The 12,033-nt window shown below is 39.8% G+C and overlaps 1 protein-coding gene across 1 annotated transcript in view; it reads left to right on the top strand.

Moving 5' to 3' along the window:
• LOC139450059 (uncharacterized) overlaps positions 1-11,117 on the top strand; it is a 50,689-nt gene extending 39,572 nt beyond the window's left edge. The window contains exons 4-7 of the mRNA XM_071231698.1: positions 3,072-3,705; positions 5,995-6,160; positions 6,834-7,249; positions 7,965-11,117. Of these exons, the coding sequence (XP_071087799.1) occupies positions 3,072-3,705; positions 5,995-6,160; positions 6,834-7,249; positions 7,965-8,626 (1,878 nt within the window). The 3' untranslated portion in view covers positions 8,627-11,117. The remainder of the gene's footprint in view (positions 1-3,071; positions 3,706-5,994; positions 6,161-6,833; positions 7,250-7,964) is intronic.
• The last annotated feature ends 916 nt before the right edge of the window (positions 11,118-12,033 follow it).

The following is a 12,033-nucleotide window of genomic DNA, read 5'->3' on the forward strand; positions in this document are numbered from 1 at the left end:
TTTCAGTTATTTCAAATAAAAAATTCCGTCAGATTGACTAAAAGTTATTAAGAAGTTCAAAAGGGCTTAAAATCACCACAATAGACTTAGTATGCCGGGATTAGGAGCCCAAACATATTTTTTTAATGTACACAGACTTTCGTTGTATATTAACTTATCATTTTCAGGCTCTGGGTGATGAAAAAGAGCAAAGAGATGATTGGAATTCGTTATAAAAATATATTAAATGGAAAAATAATTGTAAAATTACTTAAATGTTTTGGCGTAATTTCAGTCATTTTACACATTGACTGTAACTTTTACATATACACTGGAACTGCCAATTCGCTTAAGCCTAGTCTCCCTTAAACCTCCCATTTGGACCTCCGCCATTGCCTTGTTTCTAATGTTGTTTATTAAGGTAATCATCGAGAACCCATTTCAAACGCTGCTTAATTCCAAAACGAGGCTACGTTACCAACGTTTTTGGGGTTTTTTCTGCTGACATGTCCAACGTGGCAGTTATAACACTGGTGTGCCGTGCAGAAAAGGGAATTCGATGTTCACATATATAGGTCACGTGTTACTTTAGATCGTCCAGGCTTTAGGTATAGCTCGGTGACTTCCTTTAATCATGTCGATGTTTATCAATCGACCCCTGTCTAAGAAACCATCTCGACTGGTTATGATGAACGTTAAAAAGAAACAAGGCTTGGGCCAACTGACTGCCCAATAAAGTGTTTCAAGTCTACTTTTGCTAACTCGAATCTGTTAACGATTAACTGGGATAATTTCCTGTTTAACACAATAAACTAATTACAACAAGATCAAGATATTAAATCAGCACCAAACCAAAGTCCCGTGTTTGCACCAGACCTTTGTGTATAGTCCCGTGTTTGTTCGGGTGAACATTTGCCTTGCCTTTGCATGTGTTTGCAAACATCGTGGAACAGGAGCCGCTCACCTTTTCGCGAACTCCTGGTATCATCACTATTTGATAGTGATTCACAAACAAATGCTTATCATATACTCTGGATCATTAATGCAACATACCAGATGTAAGACTGAAAACCTGCGAGTTGACCAGAATGTGAGTTTGGGTCAATGAGAGGTTCAGTTTTTTTACAATAAACGTTTTAACCACTGGGACCCCACCGCCCTCGAAAACTCGTAAGAGTGTTTTCGCTTGATGATGAACAAGGACAGGGAAGCCCGTATACATATCCTCGGTACTGGATGATTAAATAAATAATGTAGGTTACAAGACCCATTTAGCCTCCTTATCGATCTGAAACCGCTTCTTGAAAAATAATAAAAAAGGAACAAAATGTCAATGAATGAGTCATTTAAAATCAGGTATTTACTGTTGGTTGGAAAAGTCAGCCTTGGTGTGAGTGGTTTACAACATGGCGATAAATCTGTAAAGGAAATCTTAGAACAAATCACTTTCAGATCGATACCTTTGTTCTTCGATGTTGAAACACCGTATCCTAATTATAGACCAGCAGGAAAGTAGTTTTGTTTGCCGTCAAATTGATAGACAGTATGAATTGATCGTCACATCTCTTTATTACACGTATAATATGCTAGTAAGTGCCAAAACTCGCGAGATCTCGTTCAGGCGTCAAATACGCCATGTTTGTTTGTCTGCGGGGCGCAAAGTGCAAACAGAAATCGGAAACACGGTTTGATAATCAATCTTCTCTGCCCACTTCACATTCACTTCAGTATGGAGTTTCTTTGAAATATGCCTCTTATTGTTTGCAATTAATGGGAGTTGACACGTCAATGGCAAGGAAGAGGTAAGTTAGTTATCGACCGCCATGGCGAAGTGATAGGCGCGGGTTGTCGCCATGGCTTTCAGATTCTCCATTCACTGTAGTCAAGATTCGACTTAATAACTGATGAACTTTGATTGAGCATAGATTCCACATGGCCTCAAGACTAACGCAGATCTACATTATGACAGCGCCGGTTCCTTATCTTTGATTTCATCTTGGATCAATTAAGAAATGAGAGTATGCGTGGTAGTATGACCGTTAGGCGTGGTAACCACAAAATATCACAGACTTTTAAAGTGAAACGCACCTAGTCCATATTCATTATCTTCTTTTGATAAAAGAGAAGGTAACTTAAACTCTCAAGCCACTTTAGCAGTATAATGCCTTATTGACTTGTCGGGTTTATGTACTATTTATAAGTCTTTAAAAGGACGTTCCGAAACCATCCAATTGTTTATTGAATTAGATGTCCAATTCCTTGTATCCTTTGCTCCGTTATTAATTGGAAAAAACTCTTGAATGCTATTTTAAAGATTATATTTTTCTAGCTTTCTGAAGTGAATATCGATTTGGCTTTCGAAATGGCAGTTCCTATTATTCATAAGTCATACCAGTCGCTTTGAAGGCAGTCGGTGGTTACCACTTCGTTGCCACGTACAATTAAACGGACTCGTGTTCTATGTGGCTAGATGAAGTAACGATCTGTTTTTTTATTATAGCTGCTATAAGATATTTGTAGCAGGACACATTTACATATATCGTGTGGGGAATTTTCTTAAACTGATCCCAAAATGTATGGTAGATGGTCTTAAGAAACTTTAAAATCGATCTTTGTACTCTTTTATCTTACTGTGTGATGATAGATGCTTAGGTATTATGTTAGTGAGCTTTTTTCAGTCACTGATTCAGGACGGGGCGCTGGGGTTGTGGTTAAGCGTTCGCTCGTCACACCGAAGACCCAGGTTCGATTCCTCACATGGGTAAAATGTGTGAAGCCCTTTTCTGGTGTACCCCGTCTTGACATTGCTGAAATATTGCTAAAAGCGGCCATAATCCCTAACTTAATCACTGATTCGGGAAAGATTAATGTTTCCTCTGAAAGAAAGAGCCAAACAATATTTTGGGAACACACAGTACCTTTATTTTCATGAAATCCAGTTAACAAATAATTGTTTCTTAAACCTGATCCGGAAGAATGTTTCCCAGTATTTTCTAGAACAAAGTACCATTTCTCAAATGGTCGCCTTATTTGACACGTGTCTCACATTAATACATTTTTATATACTAAAGTATCTATGTTTCGATTCGCAGATCATTCACGCACGGTTCGGCTCCGTGGCCCACAAGGTGTTCTGCGTGTTTGCTCTCCTCACCAACCTCGTCATCACCATCGGCATCATCCTTGCTGGACAGGCAGTCATTCAGTCCCTCACGAAGAACACCTCGGACGAGTTCTCAGTCCTCATCATGGCGACTCTCTTCGGCTCCTACTCCCTCATCGGCGGCCTTGGCACCACCTTCTACGTCTCCTACTTCAACGCCTGCCTCGTCTTCATCCTTCTCATCGTGTTCGTGGTGAAGATCCTCCACAACTCCGAATCACAGTTTGATAGCGTAGGCAACGTGGAGAAGATGTACGAGGCGGTGTCGTGCATCAAGGCGTCTGACGACACCGAGTACGGCTACCTCTCCTTCAGATCCATGTCGGCGTTCCTGTACGGCATCATCGAGGTGTTCGTGTCGTCAGCTGTCACGTACTGCGACCAGGCTTCCTGGCAGAGCAGGATTGCGGCCAAGCCCGTGCAGGGCGTGTGGGGTTTTATCCTGGCAGGGTTCATGTGGTTCTCCATCCCTTCAACGATGGCGACGACGACAGGGATGGCCTACCTCGCCATCAGCTCCACCAACGGAAGTCACATGCTCCTTCCGGGAGAAATAGATGAAGGTGAAAATTTGGTGCAATTATGAAATTAAATTGAAATACAACGCTGGACAATGTTCACCGAAATTCCAATTTGAAAATGTTGGAATATTATTCAGAATCGGATAGAAATGGGGACTTGATGGCTTTTCAATCTGGATAGTAATATTATTGGGCCACCACAAAGCTATTCTTAGATGGTTCGGATGTCACAATGTGACTTTTCCCAATATGGCAACTATGGAGTAAAGTTATAATAACAAAATATATCAATTATTAGGTTCTTTGATAACGTCTCCATAAAATCCTCCACTGGACTGAAAGGAGAGATGACTTCAACTTTCCCTTTATGTCGAGCAATATTCCTGCAGCTTCCAGCCTTTTGTTACTGCGCTCTTTGAAATCTTCGTAGAAAGAGCAATCGACCATGCTCTTTCCACGGCGACTTCAAAAAGCGTCATACGAATCTTGCTCAAAAGTTGTTTTGTCAGGGTTTCAAGGCCTCAGTAAAGCTTTCAAAACCTTTTATGGTAGATGTGTGGGGTACATTTACAAATTTGACGCATCAGTAACAAAAATAATGTCCGAAGCACTTCCTTACTTTGACTTGTACCATAAACGTGAATTTGCCTTAGGTTTGCATGTATTTATGACGGGTGCCACCGGGTGGGCAGGATACACTTAGTTTTCGAGAACACCTGGGATCCTTTCTATTTGATGGTGATTCATAAACGCTTATCGTCGGAATCGTACAATGGACTCTCCTGTTAACAGAATCTTTTTATGATTCTGGAAATATTTTTGGCACTTTTAGTTGGACAGTCAAAAACATTGGCTAATCTTTTCAGAATTGGCTGATAATGTCCAGACATAACTACCAATACATGAACAACAACATCTTTAAGCTGTTCTTAAAATGTGTCAGAAATGGTTGGTCGATATATAAAGTTGTTCGACAGGCATTATGAAGGTCTTTCAACAAACAACAAAAAAACGAGACAGTTAATTTGAAGTTAATATGTTAATTTGCAACAATTTTAACCACATTAATAGCTACATTTGTGTATATATGTTTACACCATGTGATTAAGGATTTGTTTTTACGCAAACGGTACCGAATATGTTAAAACTCTTTACTGGACAAATATATACAAAGTTAACATGAAAAAAATTCTTGAAGGAACAGAACTTTCCAGCATAGTTTAATGAATTGTTATAAGCATTCCTTTCTGATACTATGTGCTCCAATAATTCGAGTATACAATTCTACATCTGCTGTAACATCTGTGAACTAATTATAGATTTTATAAATATGATACGGTAAAAAATGTAATCTTTGTGACAAGAAGATAGAGACGATTGACCTATTTAGCGATTGCAGCAAAATTATCTTGAACATTAGTTGAGCATCAGCTCTTTAATTATAGTAAATATTACCAGACAGCATGTAATCCTTGTCTCTCAGTTAGAATTCACGATCCCTTTAAATCTCATAATTCTCATTTGCAAAAGAATCGTATTGATATGTACAAAACACATCGTTCCCGAAAGAACCTAAACAAGCATAATTTAATTTTCAGATGTTATCTCATAAGTGGTAATTTTGACAGGTTTTATATACAGTAAACTGATAGGCAAAAGAAATTATTCACCCATGTTAGATAGTGGGTAATCAATCAAGAAGTGGTTATTCGATGGTGATTTATCTGATACGAGTATCATAGTGTTGGACCCAACTTTGCAATGTTTCGTGATTGTTTTCACCTAAGTAATGTTTTGGCAAAGTTTGTTATTTGGTCAAATCCAAGTTTCAAGTCTCCATGCCCTGCCCTCTACAGTTGAATGTAAAATAAAATTGTGAATACTTGATGCTTGAGCGTTAAAATGAAAGTAACTGTAAATTTATGAGATTCAACAAAACTATTAAAAAATATGAAAAAACAGCACGAAGTACTATGCATCTCTGCTTTGACATCATCAGAGGAGAATTTATGGATGTCAACTTCTTTATTTTGAGGAACACAACGTTTCGGAGTACATGCTTACTCCATTAGGTGATGAAGGAGAAGCATGAAATCCGAAACGTTATGTTCCTCATAATAAAGAAGTTGACATACATAAATTCTCTTGCTAATGTGTATCACTTCTAAATGCCTTTCAAAAAAACTTCTATTTCGTCATTTCATATATTCGGATAGATGTACACTAGTATTAAGCTAAAAGTAAACAATACGAGTACTTCCTAATTTCAGTATTCTGTCCAGTATTCTCAGAACCTAGACATATAATTTATCTGAAAATGGTCATCTACAGGTCTGGTGACGCCCCTGATAGCGGAGAAGATACTGGGGTCGGCGGGAGGAATACTTGTCCTGACTATGGGAGCAATGGCGTTAATGTCGACGGGGTCGGGAGAGGTGATGGCTATCTCTTCCATCATCGTCTACGACATCTACCAGACATACATCAACCCCTTCAGGTCAGTGCGACATCGTCCACGTAGATTAAACTTTGTCTCGAGTTCCATCCCTCATGTATGGCCGCCATGTTTACGACTGCAAATGTCCCTAAGGTGACATAGGGATGAGGATATTTTCTTGTACTTGTAGTAATGGACTATTTCCTTCATTATATTTCCTTCCATGACTGTACTATCAGTCTAACTGACGTCAAATTATGACGTTATCGTAAGTGATTGATAGCATGACGCCATATACAGCAATGGTAGTTTGTAATGCGTCTACAAACTTTAAATCGACGTGTTTTCGCGAACAACTGAGCCCACTTGCACAAAGCGATCTTTGTGCTACGACTATTGTAAGTCTATGTTAAAGTATGGGAGTTACGATCATCTTAGCGCTAAGATCGCTTTGTGCAAGTGGGCCCTGGTGTCATCACTGAATTTCAGTGATTTATTTATATAAAGTTCACCGCTGTTTTGTCTTTCACGCCGATGTAATCTGTTTCGGTGGATAGTCGAGACTTGTTATTCTCTGGCGTTAACGTTTTATATACTATTTTGAATAAATAAATCTCGAGCATACGTGGCATTGCTTACAATATCGTATGTATTATATATTCTATTCATGTTTATAAGAAAAAAAAATGAATATTATATTCACTCACTCATTTACCTGTATCACACATTACAGATACAACTTGAAAAGCGTGCACTGTATATTGTGCGGAAGGGTAAAACGTGAAGCTGTGACTCAACAAAACAATGACGGAGAGGACTTCTGCGCATGCGTTGACGCCACTCGTTGCCACCATTGTGTGACGGACTTGCAGAAATACAGTAGCAAAAAGTCCTATTCGGCGACCGAGAGTTATAAATGCCCAACACATGGCAAGTACCGCGAATATCAGGACTACCTCATTAACTTCAAGAACATGTGCATTGTCTGGGTCACGATTGGCATCATCCCTCTGGGACTGGTTGTGTTCGAATCAGGCATGGATCTCAACTGGATCTTCTATTCCGGCGCCATAGCAACCATCCCCTGTTTCCCGCCAGTCCTTCTGTCCATTCTGTGGGTGAAGGCCACGGGGAAAGGGCTTATTGCAGGTATTATTGATCATTTCATCTTGAAATAAACGTTACGATATTTGTCATCTTGAAATAAGCATCTCGATATTTTAAAAAATATTAAATTATTTTTCCATATTTCAACAAATTGAAACAGTCGCTGGACCATTATATACCGAGAACCACACATGGCGATGAACTAGCTTCATGTAATCGACCAAAATGAATGATTGGTGAAATAGCCAAGAGTTGTCTTCGTTATGTAACTTGCCAAACTAGGATACTAGTGTTAGTTTATAGCATAAGTCGCTATGTGTCTGAAATAATGCCGATGCGACGTTAAATTTGAACTCACTCACCTTATAGCATAATTTTTAAATTCCTTGTAACTTGAGTAGTAACAAAATTTACACACAGTAACATGGTCTGAGTCTGGTATGTGTATATCCTGGACATAAGGGCGTTGGGGTAGCCTAGTGGTTAAAGCGTTCGCCAACGACCTGGGTTCGATTCCCCACAGGGGTACAATGTGTGAAGCCCATTGGTGTTCCCCGTCGTATCATTGCTGGAATATTGCTAAAAGCGATGTAAAACTATACTCACTCACTCATTCACTTACGACATGGTGCTAGATATTCCCATAATATGATGTTTGCTGCCAGAAACTCGTTTCACCATCACAACAAAATATGTATGTATGTATCGTCATGCGATATCGTCACGGACGCTGAAGTTCCTATTTTCTTTTCACTAGGCAGTCTATGCGGGCTCGTGTGTGGAATCAGCGCTACACTGATAGCAGCGTCCTTCTATGAAGGGGGTCTCAACAAATTCCTCCTAAACACTGTCCAAGACTACGCCATCCTCGCTGGGACGTCTAGCAGCTTCGGCGTCAGCCTCATCGTCTGCATCCTTGGCTCTCTGATGACGCACAAGATCTCGTCCACCGAGGACGAGAATCACGAATGGTACAAGATGTACGACATCGACAACCCCTTGAACCCCTGGGAGTTGAACTACCGTGAGGATTTGAAGGGCTACGAGTATCAAGGGAGACCATCCTTCGACCAGATGTTCAGCGCGTTCAAGTCGGCCAAAACCACAGCCTACATCGCTGGGAGTTGTGCCATTGCCCTTTTCGCTTTGGTGATTCCTTGCATCATGGCTAGCTTTCCCAATATGGATTTTACCCAGTTTTCTATGTGGGTGACATTCACTCAAATCTGGGCCATTGTCATGGCAATAATTGTCATCGTTGCACCCCCAGCCGAGGAGATCTCACGGATCATTAAGCAGTGTAGGAAAAACAAGGGCATGGATACGCAGGTGATAAAGAGCCCTATACCAGAATGCAATGAACTTATTGTGAAGGATAACAACATTGTTGGGAACAGCGACCAGCCTACGCATGTATGAAGCTGTACGCCACGGAACATGACAATAGCTAATTGTTTTGTTCGGATTCTTGGTTGTGACTTAGCTGTATTTTGGAGGTAGGACAACAACCTCACAAATTCTCTCGTAAGTGCGGGTTATGGTTTTCAATGAAATATGATGCGGAGCGGTTATCAAGAACGTGACTGAATGTCCTCCAAAAACCAAAATGGCCACCAGACCGGACATCAGCCACCGGAAGTGACGTCATCGCGCATCGCGCATGCCAAAAAAAATGGTTGTCCTGTTTGTGTAAATGAATACTGTATTCACTGGGGTCTCCATCTCCAACCAAGACAGTGGTTAGTCGTGACAGGCTAAGGGTAGTACGCTTACGTACCCTACAACACTAGATGAGATCGTAGTTTAGCAATGTACACGTGGTTAAATATACGAGTGTATTCCATAGCAATGAAGTTGATATGTGTCCGTATCAACGTACACGTGAATATGTAGGTGTCTTGGCGTGTGTTAGGTAAGTCGGTAGACATAGTGTTATATTCAACCATTTCATGTGAATCTCTGGCGATCTTTCAAGTAATCAAACAAACTAGAAATTTCGCATTGATAGCGTAATTGTGTATCTTCATCCTAGAGGACAATACTGTGAAAGGATTTTTATTGTAAAGCTTATTTCGTACGTTCATATTTTGATATTGATTTTTATTTCTAGACCATCATGGATGTTATTTGAATGTACCAAGTTTGTGTGTAAGTAGGAACTACTATTTCATCTACATAACATTTTAACATGAGATACATGGGAGTGTATCTATGCTTCATACGTTCACATCATGACATATCAACGGTGCATGGGTTGTCGTAATTGTTTTCCTTGCCCATCATACGTAAAGGTTTAAGTGTAGTGAGATAGGGTAGTGTATTAAAACAGTCTGGTACGTTGACACCGTACGACAAGACCAAAATGCAGTAGGTTGGGGTTGACACATCATACGTCAAGCCAAAATTGATAAGATCAAGATAAAAACACTGTACGTCCAGTTAGAATTTTTTTCTTTTTTTACATCTTCATAGAGAACGACGTACGTCAAAAATGGAAATCGCGTATGTCGAGGAACTTGCCGTATGTCAAGTTAAAAATGAATATCATCATGGTGGAATCCCCGTAAAATCAGGACAAGACTAACCTACGTGGCGGGGTAGTCTCCTCGTGAATTACGTCATTATTGACACACATTACGTCAAGATTGATATAATGTTCGTAAGGATTCCCCCGAATGTCAAATTTCAAATTAAAAATGCCGTGCGTCAACACAAAAACGCAGTAGGGTGATTTTTTGGAACGATGTGCAAACTTAGTCCATTATATATTTGAAAAGGTTGATGATTCCATTCAGTACTGACTGATAAGTAGGAAACTTACTATATAAACTGTGCACTTTCCTGGAATATATCAACCCCAGTAGCACTTGTGAACATCATCATCAATTTTGGTATTCCTGCGATTAAATGTTTCTAGAAAAGCAATGTCCTTTTCTTTACCGGACTTAACGTACTATGCATATTAATTTCAATTTGCATTTTGATATACGTACAGAGTAAACCCAACTTCCGTCACATTAACCTATCGGAAGATCATTCACGCCGAAGGTTAACGAGTGCTACCGGAGATTACCGATGTCGGCATATCACGTTGTCTTGTTCTCCCCGAGTTGACCTCAGCTGAAGAACGTGTTCAAAATATAATACTTAGTTTTGTAGACATATTATAAGCAAAAATCAATTATTAATATAAAAACATTTTCATTCCATATAACCCGGCTCGAGGAAGTCTGTAGACAAAATATATAATATTATTGTGAAATGAGTATGCCAAATACCAATCATGTGGTTTCCAAAAAAGTTGCCAAGCCAATAAGTGAGAGAAAAATTACTTGTACTAAAACGCAACAATGTATAGGAACGAACAGGACAGACGCGCCCAAGCCCCTTTTATACATTACAAAACGAATTTACAATTAACTAAGCAATTAACACACTATTGTTCTGAAGTCCTTGTTAAAGGTCGTATGTGTATATTGCGTGTGAGATGATCATTAGAGAAAATCACTTCATACCACATTCGATTGGTCATTTACTCTAGATTCCGTGACCAAGTCTTTTTCAAACATGTTTTCTTCTAGGCCAGAAGGGAGAGAGCAAATCTTCCCTATGGAACGGGACGGTTATGAAGCATTGGTTTCAACAACCCGAAGGAAGCATTTTTTAGATTCGGAATTTGTTCACAGATATTGACGGACTCTCTTCCTTCGAAGGGTGTTATTTTATTATATCTGTTCCCGCTGGTACAGGATTTTGTAACAAATGTTTGCTGTTGATATATGCAATGTTGTTCAAATGTGATGTTATTTAATACTGTTTCCCATATGACTAGTTTAGGTAAATAAAGTACAAATAAGCGTCTCCTGACGTCATTGTTGATGTTGATGGTATAGTAGAATTGTTGATTACATCTAGCAATAAAGTTGTTGGATACAAATACGGTTTGTATTGTTTAGAAGCTATTGAAGACTATCCTTAAAAAGTAGATACTATATGACTGTGCCGTATATCGATAGAATGGATCGGTAATTCAAGACAAGAATGAAGAAAGTGAACATGGGGATATCCTCCTCTTCATGTACTGGGAGCGACAAAATCATGAAAGTTAAAGAATTATTTTCTATAACATTGTTTTTGGTTTAACGCCGCACTTCCAGTATTCCAGTCACATGACGGCGGTTCGATAACTAACGGGGGGCACAGGGGACCTTATCTTCCCGAGGCAAGAGAGTTAACTGACTTTAAAAGTCCAGTTTCCACCCTTGCCGAACTTGGCTGGAATCCCTGGGCTCGATCGTAGCGCCACTAATGGTTATTATGAGTTATGTCCCTTCTGACCTTCTCCTATGGACCAATCAGATTCCACCACTTGCATTTGTTTCAAACAAAATGGTGGCGCCCAGTCAAGACGATCTGATCGATAATCAAGATCTATATTCTGATAAAACGAGTCATACATCGCGAAGTGCATCAAATCATGCGAGCACCTTGATTAAAAACATGAACAGGTTTCGAAAATATCTGTTGACAACGAATTGCGAGATTTTGAGTGGACTATGCATAGACTCGTTAGTCCATCCAATATTTAACTCCATAATACCAGCCTGGGTCGGCAAGGGTGGAAACTGGACTTTAATAGTCAGTTAACTCTCTTGCCTCTCGAAGATGGGTTGGCCCAGTCGTCTAAGGCGCCGCAATTCGCTGTGCAGAGTTGCGTCCCTTGGGCACGCCAGAAACCTATGGTTGTGGGTTCGAATCCCGATTCGCCTCGATTATGTTTCTAGGTTTGTCGGCACCATACCCGTTCTCACCGAATTGGTAAAAGG

The sequence above is a fragment of the Haliotis cracherodii genome, unplaced genomic scaffold (assembly GCF_022045235.1).
Source record: "Haliotis cracherodii isolate W230 unplaced genomic scaffold, xgHalCrac1.p SCAF_8, whole genome shotgun sequence".
Lineage (NCBI taxonomy): Eukaryota > Metazoa > Mollusca > Gastropoda > Lepetellida > Haliotidae > Haliotis > Haliotis cracherodii.